The sequence below is a fragment of the Lepidochelys olivacea genome (assembly GCF_965140295.1).
Source record: "Lepidochelys olivacea isolate rLepOli2 genome assembly, chromosome: 8".
NCBI lineage: Eukaryota > Metazoa > Chordata > Testudines > Cheloniidae > Lepidochelys > Lepidochelys olivacea.
Genome location: NC_140418.1, coordinates 6,381,499 through 6,397,398, shown reverse-complemented (window position 1 = coordinate 6,397,398; position 15,900 = coordinate 6,381,499). Strand labels below are relative to the sequence as shown.

The following is a 15,900-nucleotide window of genomic DNA, read 5'->3' as shown; positions in this document are numbered from 1 at the left end:
GGTGCATGCTTCCCCCCTCTGGCCCCGCGAGCGGTGCACGCTCCTTTCTCTGAGTCCTTGACAGTGAAACATGCCCAGTGTAGTGGTGGCTTTTGTTACACCCACGTGAGCGCGGAGGTGACAGAGCATCACATTTATGTGAGAGGCTGACACAGGATTCGTAAGGCCAGGCCGCTAAACCTGCAGCGCCTGGAAACATCCCTGATGCTGTCAGCGGGCATTTCTCCTCCTGGGTTCTGACTCCACGCTGCACCCGGATCTGCTTCCCCACGGTGGGGGTGGGTGGGGTTTGGGGGCAGCATCACCAACTCTTGACTCTGTGGGGCCAGGTCCTGGAGTCCCACCAACGCCCCACGGGATCTCAGCTTTTCCTTGCCAAACAAAGGCTGCTTCTCATCCCCCCTACCCCTGGGTGTGGGGAAAATCTTGGAACGGGGAAGCCTGGAGGTTGCCAAACCCCAGCGGGCAACGACCCAGAACTGCAAAGCGATGAACCCGGGCCCCGAGCAGCCGGTCTGCTGACGGGCTGAGGCCTGACTGTTCCTTGCGGGCGTGGGGAGGCCATGTGGGCCAGGGGAGCAGGCTACAGGTGCCTTTCCCACTGACTGCAGGGAGGGCTGGGTTAGGGGCCAGGCCCGGGAGCAGCCCCCCAGCACCGGCCCGGCCAGGGAGCCCCCCTGCAAGCACCCCCCAAGCAGGGGAACCAGCAGGGGGAGCCCTGAGCCGGCCCAGCAGCGTGCAGCAGCCTGGAGCGGGCCTGGGCTCTGCCCCTGCACCCCTCGCGCGGCTGGGTCCAGCCCTGCGAGCTCGGCCTGCGCAGCGCCAGCTCCGGCCGCCAGGGGGCGCAGCAACACCGCCCCCCCCCGACTCCTCCGCCGCCGCCCCTACTGCGCACGCGCAGGCTGGAGACGCCGGGCGAGGGAGTCGGCTGAGCCGGGCGTCACGTGACTGGGCGTCGGGTGACCGGCAGCCGGAAAGATGGAGGGGCGGGGCCGGTGAGCCCCGGGCAGCTGTCGGTGAGCGCCGAGCTGGGGGCGCGTGGCCGGTGGGGGGTATGTGCACGTGCACGGGAGGGCATTGCCCGGGGACTGGGGGCCCCTGCATGGGGGGCATGGCCCGGTAGGGGGTATGTGAATGGGGGGGGCATTGCCTGGGGGCTGGGGCCCCTGCATGGGGGGCATTGCCCGGTAGGGGGTATGTGAATGGGGGGGGGGCATTGCCCGGGGACTGGGGGCCCCTGCATGGGGGGCATGGCCCGGTAGGGGGTATGTGAATGGGGGGGGGCATTGCCCGGGGACTGGGGGCCCCTGCATGGGGGGCATGGCCCGGTAGGGGGTATGTGAATGGGGGGGCATTGCCCGGGGACTGGGGGCCCCTGCATGGGGGGCATGGCCCGGTAGGGGGTATGTGAATGGGGGGGGCATTGCCCGGGGACTGGGGGCCCCTGCATGGGGGGCATGGCCCGGTAGGGGGTATGTGAATGGGGGGGGGCATTGCCCGGGGACTGGGGGCCCCTGCATGGGGGGCATTGCCCGGTAGGGGGTATGTGAATGGGGGGGGGCATTGCCTGGGGGCTGGGGCCCCTGCATGGGGGGCATGGCCCGGTAGGGGGTATGTGAATGGGGGGGGGCATTGCCTGGGGGCTGGGGCCCCTGCATGGGGGGCATTGCCCGGTAGGGGGTATGTGAATGGGGGGGGGCATTGCCTGGGGGCTGGGGCCCCTGCATGGGGGGCATGGCCCGGTAGGGGGTATGTGAATGGGGGGGGCATTGCCTGGGGGCTGGGGCCCCTGCATGGGGGGCATTGCCCGGTAGGGGGTATGTGAATGGGGGGGGGCATTGCCTGGGGGCTGGGGCCCCTGCATGGGGGGCATGGCCCGGTAGGGGGTATGTGAATGGGGGGGCATTGCCTGGGGGCTGGGGCCCCTGCATGGGGGGCATGGCCCGGTAGGGGGTATGTGAATGGGGGGGGCATTGCCTGGGGACTGGGGGCCCCTGCATGGGGGGCATGGCCCGGTAGGGGGTATGTGAATGGGGGGGGCATTGCCCGGGGACTGGGGGCCCCTGCATGGGGGGCATTGCCCGGTAGGGGGTATGTGAATGGGGGGGGCATTGCCCGGGGACTGGGGGCCCCTGCATGGGGGGCATGGCCCGGTAGGGGGTATGTGAATGGGGGGGGCATTGCCCGGGGACTGGGGGCCCCTGCATGGGGGGCATGGCCCGGTAGGGGGTATGTGAATGGGGGGGGCATTGCCCGGGGACTGGGGGCCCCTGCATGGGGGGCATGGCCCGGTAGGGGGTATGTGAATGGGGGGGGGCATTGCCTGGGGACTGGGGGCCCCTGCATGGGGGGCATGGCCCGGTAGGGGGTATGTGAATGGGGGGGGCATTGCCTGGGGACTGGGGGCCCCTGCATGGGGGGCATGGCCCGGTAGGGGGTATGTGAATGGGGGGGGCATTGCCTGGGGACTGGGGGCCCCTGCATGGGGGGCATGGCTCGGTCGGGGGTATGTGAATGGGGGGTGCATTGCCCGGGGACTGGGGGCCCCTGCATGGGGGCATGGCCCGGTAGGGGGTATGTGAATGAGGGGAGGTATTGCCCGGGGATTAGGGGCACCTGCATGGGGGCATTGCTCCGGTGGGTGTAAATGGAGGGTGCATTGCCTGGTGGGGAGAGGGGTGTGTGTGTGTGGGGGGCATTGCCCTGGGGGGATGGGTATGGATGCCTGTATGGGGGCTGGAGCCCTCGGGAGCCCTCTGCAGTGTTAGTTGTATGGAGGGGGTAGCAGGTGTCTGTATGCCCCGGGGCGGGGGCAGAAGCTGCGTTGGGGATTTAAAGCCCAGGGGTAGCCACCTCCAGGGTGGGGGTAAATCTGGAGCTGCAGGCGCATGCAGCAAAACGGGCGCAATGAGTTCGGGGTGGGGGGGAGTTGTATTGTGCAAGGGGAGGATTATGTTGAGGGAAGTGTGAACCAGGTGGCATGTGCCCAGCATAGAGGCTGTTTTTAGTAGTGCCAGTTAAAGCTGACCATACACCTCGGTGACCCATGTCTATGGTGTACGGCGGGAGGGGGAACAAGGGTAAGTAGTGGGAATGTCTGTTAGCGGGAGTTGCGCTAAGTATCATCTGTCCTGAAGATGCTGTGGAGCAATGAGAAGTGGGGTCATGTGTGTCAGGCAGGGCCAAAAAAACTACCTAACAGTCAGAGCGGCTACAGGGAAATGTTTGTCAGTGCCTCAGTGCCACCCACATGTGGGCAAGCTGGAGTCATGAGGGCAGTTTACTTGTCCTCCCCAGGAATTTTGTATTTAGCAATGTGGAGGGGCATTCAGAGCGCTGGTGCTGCTCGTCATCTCTGCAGGCATTGGAAAGTAAGAGTAAATGAATACTGGCAGAAAAGAGCCCTGACATCTGACACAAAGCTCAAATTGTGAGGGTCTTTCCGGAGGTCTGAACATCACCTTACTTTTGAAAGGAATAGCAGCACCCCAACCTTTCATCTCCAAACCAGACAAGGAGGAAACCCATAATAATGGCGGAAATGGCTCCTCCACCCCAATTCGGGAGGTAGAATCCTGATCTCAAAGGGCTAGACTCTGCAGATGCTTACACACACGCTTATCTTTAGGCACTTGGTAGCCCCAGTGACTTCAGTGGGGCTTTCTTGGGTAAACTTGTCTTCGTGGTCAGAGGAGGGACTGAGTGTTCTTGTCTCGACTCTCTGTAAGTGATGAGGAAATAACTAGGTGGGTTTTGCTTTTGGCTGAGAATGTTCTCTGCATGGATGAGACTGAAACCCTCTTTCTCCCCTCAGTACTTTTCCAAGCCTTGTTTTAGTGGTTCTCCTTCTTGCTGATTGTGTGGAAAATGACCACTTGTGCTTCCTGCTATTGTGCAATCTTTAATTCAGAAAGGAAGATGTCAAGTCACGATGGGCAGATCTGCCTGGGTTTCAAAAGAGAAGAGCAGTTAGGTGTGCTCTGGGAAAATTCGAGGGAGGAATTGAGTGCTGACTGGAGAGAATATAACATAACTATGTTGTTTCTTGTATAGAGAACATCACTGATGTGAGCCTCAAATAGCATGTCAGGCTCCTGCTCCACTAATGGTTTGTTTCTAGATGCACCATGCAGAGTAGGTGGAGCAGCTGGTTGCTGTGTAATTACAGTCAGATTGCTTTGTTGGAAGAGTTTCTCTTTGATCCCCAGGCTGACAATTGTCTTTAGTGTTCACAGTACATACACCAACAATTCACTCTCCACTGCCATTTACATCTTCCTGCTCTGAGAGTGAGGAGGATGCTGCTTGTAAAAATATCACCAATTGTTTTGGGGGGCATGGGTAGAATTTGGAAGTGAATCTGCCAGAAAGCTGGGGGTGGGATCGATCTGCATTACTGACTGGATTTGAGATTATGCTAATTGCCTTTTGGTCAGGACCCCATTTTAATGGCTTGTTGGAAGCCGAGCTACGCATGAAGGAGATTGCTTGTTGCTCTTGTATTGGGCACCTGTTTTTCGCTCACTTCCTTCTTTCTAGGCGGGGCAGGTAATTATTTGGGTTAGGGATGGTGGGGTCTGGCGCAAGCCTGCATCTTCCCAAAGGCTTCACTTTCTCTCTCCAGTTATCTTCTGCCGTGCCCCCATGCTGTCCCTTCTCGAAGCCTTGCAGAATATCATTCCTACTTCCTTTTCTGTGGAAGCCTCTCTCCTTCATTCACCTAATGCCAAAAGCTTAAATGACGGACTTCAGTGGATATTGGCCCTCTAAACCAGGGATCTCAAACACGTGGCTCGCGGGGTTATTTTCTTTGGCCCGCCAGCTCCCTGCGGTCCCCCGCCCCCTCCAGCATTCACCTAGAGTGGCTCCGTCCCAGTGCGCACTGGGGGCAGGGCAGGCTCCCTGCCTGCCTGCCCTGCCCCCCGGTGCTGCTCCGGAAAGCAGCCGGGACCTGGGGGAAGGGCGGCACAGGGGTCTGTGTGTTGCCCTGGCTGCACCTCCAGGTACCTCCCCCAAAGCTCCCATTGGCCACGGTTCCCCATTCCCGGCCAATGTGAGCTTCGTGGGAGGTACCTGGAGGGCAGGCGGCATGGGGGCAGGGCAGACAGGCAGGGAGCCTGCCTGGTGGACCCGAACCCCTCCTGCAGCTGAACCCTCTGCCCTGAGCCCCCTGCTACACCCCACACCCCTCCTGCACCCTGACCCCCTGCCCTGAGCCCCCTGATGCACCCTGCACCCCTCTTGCTCCCCCTGGGGGCAGGGAAGGGGTGGAGATTCAGGGAAGGGGTTGGAACGGGTGCAGGGAAGGGATGGGAAGAGGTGGGGCAGGGGTGGGGGCCTCACGGAAGGGGTGGAGTAGGGCAGGGCCAGGGCAGCATGGGGTTGGTCAGTGGTGCAGCCCTAGGCCACTGTACTAGTCCTCATGTGGCCCTCATGGTTATTTGAGTTTGAGACCTCTGCTCCAAACTATGATGTTAATTTCAAAATGCTTACATCTCTCCTCTCACGTCTAGGAGGAGCCCTCCTGCCCCCATCCTGATAACCTGGCTCACATCTCTTTTCAGCAAAACTCCCCTCCCCATTGAGAAGGGGGATCATCCAGCTTCCTTAGATGCTGCTATGGAGCAGTAGATCTTGCCTTTATCATGGAAACTAGAAGCAGGACTGTGCTGGCCTTACGTGACTGCCTGCCCTCAATTCAAACCTGCCTTCCCTGCTGCTTGGTGCAATGGACTTCCTGTAGGCCACTGTGGGGACCCACAAGACGTGTTCTGTGTCAGCTGCTTTCGGGTTAAAGCTTGCTCAGAAATAAGAGCAGGCCCAGGAGAGGACACAGTGTGGAGGAGGGTGGTGAGAAACCTGTTTCCTCTCCCCCCCCCCCCCCAACACTGCTTATCTGAAGGCGGCCTTTTCTGAATGAGAAGGAAATCACTTGGGCTTCCAGGACGGGAGAGGTTGTTGTAAACTAACTGCAGGTGAGAGAGAAGTAGGTGCCTTGCTGACTAAGGAAGGAGAAAAGTAGCTTGAAGGACTGCTGGAACCTGAGCTCCCCAGTGCTGAGAGCAGTGCTGCCTGATCATTCTAGTAGGTACTTTCCGTGGCTGTACAACTTTTAACAGCAGGAGGAGTGTGGACTTGGCTCTAACCACAGGGAGACTGCAACGGGATAAGATTGATTGCCTTGGAGCAAAGGGTTCTGGGTTGAAGTGAACCTCTTAAGCGTGACAGCTGTCTCAGGTAGTGGAGGAGCAGGTTAACACATGTGCTTTATCCAGATAGTCTGTATGCAGAGCCTTGCTTTCCTCCAGCTACAATTCTAACAGATCTGCCAATCGCTTGCTGAGAGCATTTGGAGAGAGAATGTTTATGGTCCAACATATATTGGGCTAGCAGTCAGCTGGGAGTGGGGTGCCCTCCCAGCAGTGTGGGGAGCCAGGAGAGGAACAGCAGGGGTTATACTTTTAAGGTCAGGATTTAATAGCAGTGGGCAGGGCTATGTAGGAGGAAGCTAGCGTGACTTCTGTCTGTGCTATGTTTGGCTCCAGACGGAGCAATGACTCCCTCCGTTCCCTGGTCAACTAAGCTGCCAAACTTCAGAGAATAGATTTTAGAGGTACAGGGGAAGTTACTAAACTAAGGACGCTGCTTGCTGGATTTCTTACAATGGGGGTCTTAAAGCTTGACATCAAAGATCTCTCTAGATAATAGTAGGGGTGGAAGATGCTATGGTCTGCTGTCCCTGTTTCTTGGTGTTCTTGACGTGCAAGCTCTTCTCAGACATATTGCGCGAGGCTCTTGAGGTAAGATTGTTTCTATGCCTCTCTTCTCCTTTCCCCTTCCTCCTGCCGTAGCTCCCATCCCAAAAAAGCAAATGTGGCATGTTTCCAGACAGCCCTTAGTTTCTGTACTGCAGTGGCTATTGAGAGCAGCTGGGATGTTCAGAAGGAAAATGAAGAGTTGAAGATGATGGAGCATCTGGGCCTGAGCAAGGAGGAGGAGGACAGTGAACTCGTCGTAGTGGCAAAGAAATGTTTTGGGGCAAGGTGACTACTGGGAGTTCAGTTGCTCGCCATTTAGTGCCAGCTGACCAGTGTTGGAAAGGCAGACCACAGGCTGGGGAGAGGAGGCAGAGTTGGAGCCAGGAGGTTACTTTGGGGGAGAGTATGGAAGAAGAGGAGGGGCCAGGAGCGGAACACACACACAGCTGCAGGTGGGCATCCTGAAGGGAATGCTGGGAAGTGGCTGGACAGGTGGGAGGGGAGCTGGAAGAGCTCAGTGCCCTAGAAGCCTAGAGGGTTATGTTTGGTGGGAATTCCCTAGCGTTCTTCAGGATACCTTCCACCCTTGTCTGATCTTTCTGGCACTGGGGCAGCAAACTGTCCTCTCTGGCCTGCCGTGCCCCATGTGTTGTATCTGACTCTGTTGCCTGTCTCCACTGGCTTTTGTCTGTTCTCCCTCTGTCCTTTTATTATTTGCATTAGAGTAATGCCTAGAGATCCCTAGTCAAGTCACATTTTGGGCAAGTCACATGACAGTGTTGCAGAGCCAGAAACATGAACCCAGGACCCCTGAGTCCCCGTCCAGTGGTGTAACCCCAAGGCCAGGCATCCATCCATCTTTCCATCCCTTGTTTTGTGTGTCCTATCTCTCTCCTGGCCTTGCTTTCTGTTTTCACTCCTAGCTGCTTCTCTCTACCAATTCCCTCCACCACGTGCTCCTTTTTCCCCATTCTGTTCTCTCCCTCTCTGCAGTGTTGTCTCCTCGACCAGCCCGCAAGCTGTAGCAAATATTTGAGTGCCTGTTGTGCAGGGAGAATGGCAGTTTGCGCTGGGCCCAATCCCGCTTTCATTGCTGTCTCGCAATTGCTTCAGTCGGAGCAGAAGCAGGCCCCTTGTGCCCAGGGGAATGACTCAAAGCTGCATGGTGCCACGCACTTCCATGCATATATATTGCATATCTCCGAGGCTGTGATGCTTGCTGGTTCTGCTTGTGGTGGTTTGTTACTTAAAGGTAAATTGTGACACTCCTGTGGTAGGAAATGGAAACTGAGCCTGGATCAGCTTAGCAGTCATTAGAGCATATTTCTCTCTTCGTGTCTCTGCAAATTAACGACAGGTTTCCAGCCGGTTGCTAATAGTGCCTGTGGGGCTGCAACCATTGGTCACCCCAGCAGCAGACTTGTCTCTCGGCTTGCCTGATGTTTTCAGCCCAAGTGGATCTGTTGCGCCGAGGCCGGGCCAAGAGCAGTGAAACTAGATGCTGGGTGGATTTCCATGCCTTCCCTCCCAATCCTCCTGCAAACCTCCGAAGCCTCTTTGTTCCATTTAGAGGCTTTGAACGTTTATTATGTTAAGACACAGCAAACATCATACTTGAGAGGAATAGTGCCTGGGCCTGCAGTCAGCATGCAGGGGGCAAAGGCATCTGGAAACTCTCCAGGCTTAATCTTGGAATTAAGCATCTAATTGCTTCTTGGCTTGCCCCCAGGAGAAAGAGGCCTTCCTTTGAAATGATAACCTATAGGTTCCGTAGGATGCCCAGTTGCTAGAGCACTCATAGAATCATAGAATATCAGGATTGGAAGGGACCTCAGGAGGTCATCTAGTCCAACCCCCTGCTCAAGGCAGGACCAATCCCCAACTAAATCATCCCAGCCAGGGCTTTGTCAAGTCTGACCTTAAAAACTTCTAAGGAAGGAGATTCCACCACCTCCCTAGGTAACGCATTCCAGTGTTTCACCACCCTCCTAGAGAAAAAGTTTTTCCTAATATTCAACCTAAACCTCCCCCACTGCAACTTGAGACCATTACTCCTTGTTCTGTCATCTGCCACCACTGAGAACAGTCTAGATCCATCCTCTTTGGAACCCCCTTTCAGGTAGTTGAAAGCAGCTATCAAATCCCACCTCATTCTTCTCTTCCACAGACTAAACAATCCCAGTTCCCTCAGCCTCTCCTCATAAGTCATGTGTTCCAGTCCTCTAATCATTTTTGTTGCCCTCCGCTGGTCGTTTTCCAATTTTTCCACATCCTTCTTGTAGTGTGGGGCCCAAAACTGGACACAGTACTCCAGATGAGGCCTCACCAATGTCGAATAGAGCGGAACGATCACATCCCTTGATCTGCTGGCAATGCCCCTACTTATACACCCCAAAATGCCATTGGCCTTCTTGGCAACAAGGGCACACTGTTGACTCATATCCAGCTTCTCGTCCACTGTAACTCCTGGGTCCTTTTCTGCAGAACTGCTGCCGAGCCATTTGGTCCCTAGTCTGTAGCCGTGCATGTAATTCTTCCGTCCTAAAGTGCAGGACTCTGCACTTGTCGTCGTTGAACCTCATCGTATTTCTTTTGGCCCAATCCTCTAATTTGTCTAGGGCCCTCTGTGTCCTATCCCTACCCTCCAGCTTATCTACCTCTCCTCCCAGTTTAGTGTTATCTGCAAACTTGCTAATAGTACAATCCATGCCATCCTCCAGATCATTAATGAAGATATTGAACAAAACCGGCCTGAGGACCAACCCTTGGGGCACTCCACTTGATACCGGCTGCCGACTAGACATGGAGCCATTGATCACTACCCGTTGAGCCTGACAATCTAGCCAACTTTCTATCCACCTGATAGTCCATTCATCCAGCCCATACTTCTTTAACTTGCTGGCAAGAATACTGTGGGAGACCGTGTCAAAAGCTTTGCTAAAGTCAAGGAACAACACATCCACTGCTTTCCCCTCATCCACAGAGCCAGTTACCTCGTCATAGAAGGCAATTAGATTAGTCAGGCATGACTTGCCCTTTGGTGAATCCATGCTGACTATTCCTGATCACTTTCCTCTCCTCTAAGTGCTTCAGAATTGATTCCTTGAGGACGTGCTCCATGATTTTTCCAGGGACTGAGCTGAGGCTGACTGGCCTGTAGTTCCCAGGATCCTCCTCCTTCCCTTTTTTAAAGATGGGCACTACATTAGCCTTTTTCCAGTCATCTGGGACTTCCCCCAATCACCGTGAGGTTTTAAAGATCCGTGAGGTTTTAAAACCGTGAGGTTTTAAAAATCCAATGGCTCTGCAATCACATCCGCCCACTCCTTTAGCACTCTTGAATGCAGTGCATCCGGCCCCATGGACTTGTGCTCGTCCAGCTTTTCTAAATAGTCCCGAACCACTTCTTTCTCCACAGAGGGCTTGTCACCTCCTCCCCATGCTGTGCTGCCCAGTGTAGCAGTCTGGGAGCTGATCTTGTTCGTAAAGACAGAGGCAAAAAAAGCACTGAGTACATTAGCTTTTTCCACATCCTCTGTCACTAGGTTGCCTCCCTCATTCAGGAAGGGGCCCACACTTTCCTTGACTTTCTTCTTGTTGCTAACATACCTGAAGAAACCCTTCATGTTACTCTTAACATCTCTTGCTAGCTGCAACTCCAGGTATGATTTGGCCTTCCTGATTTTACTCCTGCATGCCCGAGCAATATTTTTATACTCTTCCCTGGTCATTTGTCCAATCTTCTACTTGTAAGCTTCTTTTTTGTGTTTAAGATCAGCAAGGATTTCACTGTTAAGCCAAGCTGGTCGCCTGCCATATTTACTATTCTTTCTACACAATTGCTGACTGAGTAGAAAGGCTCCTGAAAGCCTCTCCTTTGTTTTCTCTTGTCAGATCTTATCCAGGAAGCAGTTTAAACCCCTAATCCAACTTGATCAGTCTGATTTCATGGTGGGGGCGGGGGAGGGACAGGAAGTCCTGAACCCTGGGTAAAGATTCCTGGAGCTGGCCCTGGCAGTGGGGTTGGGACCTGCTTGTTGTAAACACGGATCTCAAAATACCAGGATGAAAGACGGTTGGGAACTCTGCTGGCTGCGTGTGGGGCAGTTGCTCACCTGCAGCGAAAGTCACTTAACAGACTGTCCGTGTCTCTTCACTGGGAGTCCTTTGGGTGCCTGTCAGCCCTGAGTGTATCCACTCCTTGGTGGCGTATTACAGCCGCTATCTAGCCTGTACAGAACCTTCCGTTCTGAGCAGCTGTCAACAGCCTTCCGTAAAGGTGACCTGCAAGTAGGTGGAGAGCTCCAGGGCCGTGTGCTGCCAGCTTGCACGGGCGCTGGTTGCTCTGTGTACCCGGCCTGTTTGGGAGAAGCGGTACAGACGTCCGTGTCATCTGGTGTTAAGTATCTGGGCAGGTCACCTCCGAGTGATCTGTCCCCGCAGGAATTGCTGGGTGCATCCCGGGTGGGTGTGTCTTGCTTTGGGGAGGAGTGCAGGACTTATATTGACCCCTGCACAGGCCTAGGCTCTCCTCCGGTTGGTCTGGAGGCCCTATAATAGCCTGCCAGGGAGAGCCTGCTCTGGTAATTGCACAGGGAGCTGGTCCTGTGACCATGGGTGAACCAAAGAAAGCCCAGGCAGGGAGCACAGAAGTGACTCGGGCAGGGAGCGTAGAGTTAGCAGCAGTAGCAGTTTCTGATGTGATTGTTTCCACAGCCACTATGTCCACCAGGAGGCTGCGGAGCGAGGACTACAAGGACTACAGCTCCACAGAGGCTACGCCTGACGGGAGCCCCACTGAAGGCATAAATGGCTTTGCATCTCCTGAGTCCTACCAGCGGTTTGGGGAGAGCAACGGGACAACGTGAGTGACTGGTTCAGAACCACCTCTTGTCTCCGCTGCCGCAGACTGCCTGGGTGTGGCTGGTGGTGGGCTCTGCATTCAGCTGCTGGCCGCCGTGACCCCCCGGTACTCCTCGGAGGATGCTCTGGCACCCTGTGCGCTGGCCATGTGCTGTGTAACCGGGAAAGCACTAGCCCCCTTTCAGGGTGAGGGGGAGGCAGCTGGCTTTGCAGACTCTCTCGTGCCTGTCCGTACAGGTCTCCGGGAGCAAGGGCTCCGCCCGCCAGGGTTGCTGTAAGCTCAGTCTGGGCGTGGATAGACTGGGTATTTGGCACAGATGCCGGGTCTCGGCAGAAATTTTTTCCAGCAGTTTATTTCCCCCACGAAGCCTGACTCAGACAGCATTTTTAAATTTTTTTTTTTTTTAAACCAGCTTTGGATTGCCCTCTCCCCGCCTGCATTCTCCCGCCACCGTTTTTTCCCCAGCCAGCTCTGACTTGGGGATGTGGAAGGCAAATGACTTGCCCGGATCCAGAGCAATCAGTAGCGTGCTTGCAGTAATGTCTCAGCATCTTCCTTGCTCCCAGTTCAAGCGAAAGGGTACATGCCGGGGCAGCTAGCATTGAAGCAGCTGTAATCAAAAATGATTTCACACCGTGGGCACCCAGGCCTCCGAACGGGGAAGCTCCTGACCTGCAGAGTTTGCTCAGGGCTACCCAACATCTCCCTGAATGGCAGTGCAAGATGCTTGAGCTCATGGACCCATTCAGTATCAGTCGCTTCTGACTGCGTTGTCACTTGCTGGTGCGGCTGGGCTTAGGAAGACCTGCAGGTGCTAAGCTCTGCTTGCTGCTCCGGCAGACGCATCTGCTGCTCAGAGATCCTGCAAGGGTATTTTCTGTTCCCAACCACTGCCAATCTCTGTTCAAGGGCAGCCTAGGACTCGAGTGGCTGTGTGGCGGGGAGGCTGGGGCTGAAGTACACTGTCAGGTTTGCACTGGGGCTTGGGGATGGGGCTTGAATATCTTGTGGCACTCCTGACCGTCTCTGTATCTTCTCATCTGCAGATGGTTTCAAACCTTGATCCACCTGGTGAAAGGGAATATTGGCACTGGCCTGCTGGGACTGCCCCTGGCTGTGAAAAATGCTGGCATCGTGGTAAGATCGTGTCTTCCCTCCTAGCACGCAGGCACCCATTCCAATTGCGGCGGGGGCTTCTGCTTGGTTTCTAGACAGTGGCATGTTGATGGCTTGGACTCAGGCCTTCTGTGTGTCTAACATCTCCTGCTTAGATGGCTGCTGGGGTTGGTCATAGGCTAGAAAGCATCCAGGCCTACGTCATCGGTTCCACTCCCTGCTAGGTCAGTAGCGACTGCTCGGCTAGTGGCTGGCTGTTCAGAAGCCCCAGCGAAGAGCTGCGGCGTTGGGCTGGTTTCTTGGGGGAAGGTATAAGCAGGGCTTTGGTGCTGGGTTCCTCTTGGTGCCATTTCCTCTGCCCGGGCTTGAAGCAGGGCGTTGGGGAAGGTTTGCCCATGCACTGAGGTCACTGTGCTGTATCCTGTAGACAAACCGAGGGCTGCAGACTCCAGAGCTGTGGGGCAGGCCCTTTTTGCTGATCGTACAGCGACCCTTAGCCTCGTGTGGGTCTCTTTCCAATGCTGCAGTTAGACCAGTGACTGTAAAGCCTCTGGCTGCTAGAAGGTGTCCTCTCACCCCCTTACCTAGACTGAGAAAACACATTGTGAAACATCAGGCGGTCTCTTCTCCGCTCCTAGCAATTAAGTACACATGTAAATTGTGACCTAAAACAAAACTTTGCAGTGTGACAACATCCCGTCCGCCGAGCCCAGGCGGTAGAACTTGGGCGTTAACGCTGTCCCAGAAGCACCTAGTGCTGAACTGCATTCCTTAGCCATCAGATGCTGCTGAGCCTTCCTGCTGATTAACATTCTTGTGTATCTAGCTGCTCCTGCAACCCTCAGGCACTGATACGGGCGTATTCGTCTCACCAGTATCTATAATAGGCCATACAGTGCATCGCTTCAGCATCTGTGGAGGGAGCAGGCGGCCCTTCTGCCCATTCCCATGGAGCTCCAGGGATGTTGGGGATCCTGACACTGAGTCCAACCCCAACGGTTCCATTTCCCCCATGACTTTGTTACTAATCTGGTGCCATGCGCTGTTTAAATATCGTCCATCTTCTGTAAAGCTCCTTGAGGTGCTTTGGCATCAGACGAAGCCAACATACCTCGCTTGGGGCTTCCGCTACTCTCCACCAAAAAGAAAAGGAGTACTTGTGGCACCTTAGAGACTAACCAATTTATTTGAGCGTGAGCTTTCGTGAGCTACACGCTCAAAAGCTCACGCTCAAATAAATTGGTTAGTCTCTAAGGTGCCACAAGTACTCCTTTTCTTTTTGCGAATACAGACTAACACGGCTGTTACTCTGATACTCTCCACCAGTCCGCAGTCGCGAGGTGGCCCCAGACCTGGGACTGTGTTGGACTGCAGGGAACAATCCAGTATTTGGAAAGGCAGAGCCTGAATCCTACAGAGCTTTTCCCCCTCACAGTTCTGATTCCCACTGTGTTAGGAGTTCTGCCTCGGTTCCTTGGTACGCTCTTCTAATGCAGGCAGGACCCGCGCTTGTGTTCTCAGCTCTCTATACATTGCTGTCTAATGTAAACCCAGTCTTGCAGTTCTCGTTTTAACCATCAGAGTGCACTCTTCTCTCTCTCTCTCCTTTCTCTCTCCTCTCCTGCTGTCTAGCTGGGCCCTCTCAGTTTGCTGGTGATGGGAATCGCTGCAGTGCATTGTATGGGCATCCTGGTTAAATGCGCTCACCACTTCTGCAACAAGTAAGAGAAACCCCCACTGCTGTCATGCCTGAAGTGTTGGCCTCCTATCCCCTTCCCAGCACTCCCCTTGCCCGAGTTTTATGGAGCTCATTAGAAATGGGGTTCTTTGGTGGCACATCCTTTAAAGTCCGCAGGCAGCATTCTATCCGTGGAAGTCTGCCAAAGTGCTGAAAGCCCTTGTGCAACCTGTGGACAGAAAGCTCTCCTTCCTGAATCCCTGGGTGTGGTGCATGGTGGACGTAGAGGGTTGGAGAGGATGTTGCCTTCGTAATATTGTAACCAGGTCTGCGGAGCGTTGCACCAAGTTCCTCCTATTGGGAAGAAGCTTTTTGCAAGCTACCAGGTTAGGTAAGTTACACAGATTTTTCAAGGGCTTGGTCAGTTTCTATTAGAGAGAGGGAGCTGATGGGGAGGAACACTTACACCCTGGGTAAGGAGAGAGGCTATTATAAAGGCAATTGTGTACAGCATGTGATTGTGCTGTGCCTGGCCCTCAGAGTCAGTCACACAGTGTGCTACAGGTGTGTTCCTCGGTCCTGATTTCGCACTACGCCCCCTTTTCCCAGTGCTGAGCCTGGCAGTGCACCTGACAGCCCTGTATTTGTTGTCCCAGTCCTTGATCTCTCAAACTACCACCATGATGCAGTGAATCAAAGCTCTCCTGGTTCTTCAGACTCCTTTGTGAATCACTTAATCTCTCTCCACCTTTGCTTCCCCACCTGTAAAATGGGGGTGGCGACGCCTCCCTACCTCCCAGGGGCCTTGGGAGGTGCACGTCACTCACACCTGTGATGTGCCTGGAGATCACTGACTGGGAAGAGCCGCAGAGGGGGAAAGTATGAAAGAATGAAATAGAAAATGGAGGTCGTTTTCACTTCCCATGGCCCCTGATTGATTTGGGGTTGTCTCCCTGCTTGCACTAGTGTATCCAAGAGCTCTCCTTGTCTGTTGGTTCAAGTCCCCAGCTCACACCTGTCCTGGGTGGATTCCCATCTTCCTCTGAGCAGATACTGTGGGGTTACTGCTTGTGGTTACACAAGCTTGACGGTTCCATCTCCATTATATGGTACCTGGGTTCAACAGAGAAGCATGACAAGAGTTATTACAGTGGCCAAGCAGAGTGGTCCCCGAACTATGGGGCGCGCACCCCTAGGGGATGTGGAGGAATGTTTGGGGAGGCGCAACAGGGCCTGGGCCAGTCTCCACAGGAGCACCACCCAGCCTTGCTCTGCCCCCAGCTGTGGCCCTGACTCCCGGCTGCAGGGTCACATGCAGCCCTGGTCTCGGCACTCGGCCCCTGCTGCCGGCCCCGACCGTGCCTCTGCTCTTGGCCTGCCCCCAACTGCTGCTCTCTCAGCCACAGCCTCTGACCCTAGCCACAGCCCGGCTGCAGTTCTGCTCCCAGACATGGCTCCGGCCCTGGCTCACGACTGCGGCCCAG

General features: G+C 55.2%; 1 protein-coding gene across 2 annotated transcripts in view; it reads left to right on the top strand.

Annotated features, from left to right (window-relative positions):
• Positions 1–949: 949 nt before the first annotated feature.
• Positions 950–15,900, top strand: part of LOC311524889 (proton-coupled amino acid transporter 1-like) — a 49,504-nt gene continuing 34,553 nt past the window's right edge. The window contains exons 1-4 of one of the 2 annotated variants that reach the window (XM_084636508.1): positions 950–1,016; positions 11,475–11,622; positions 12,669–12,759; positions 14,371–14,459. In XM_084636508.1, coding sequence (XP_084492634.1) covers positions 11,480–11,622; positions 12,669–12,759; positions 14,371–14,459 — 323 coding nt within the window. In that variant the 5' untranslated portion in view covers positions 950–1,016; positions 11,475–11,479. Of the gene's footprint in view, positions 1,053–11,474; positions 11,623–12,668; positions 12,760–14,370; positions 14,460–15,900 lie in introns of both variants that reach the window. The other variant, XM_084636509.1, reaches the window with a different exon arrangement.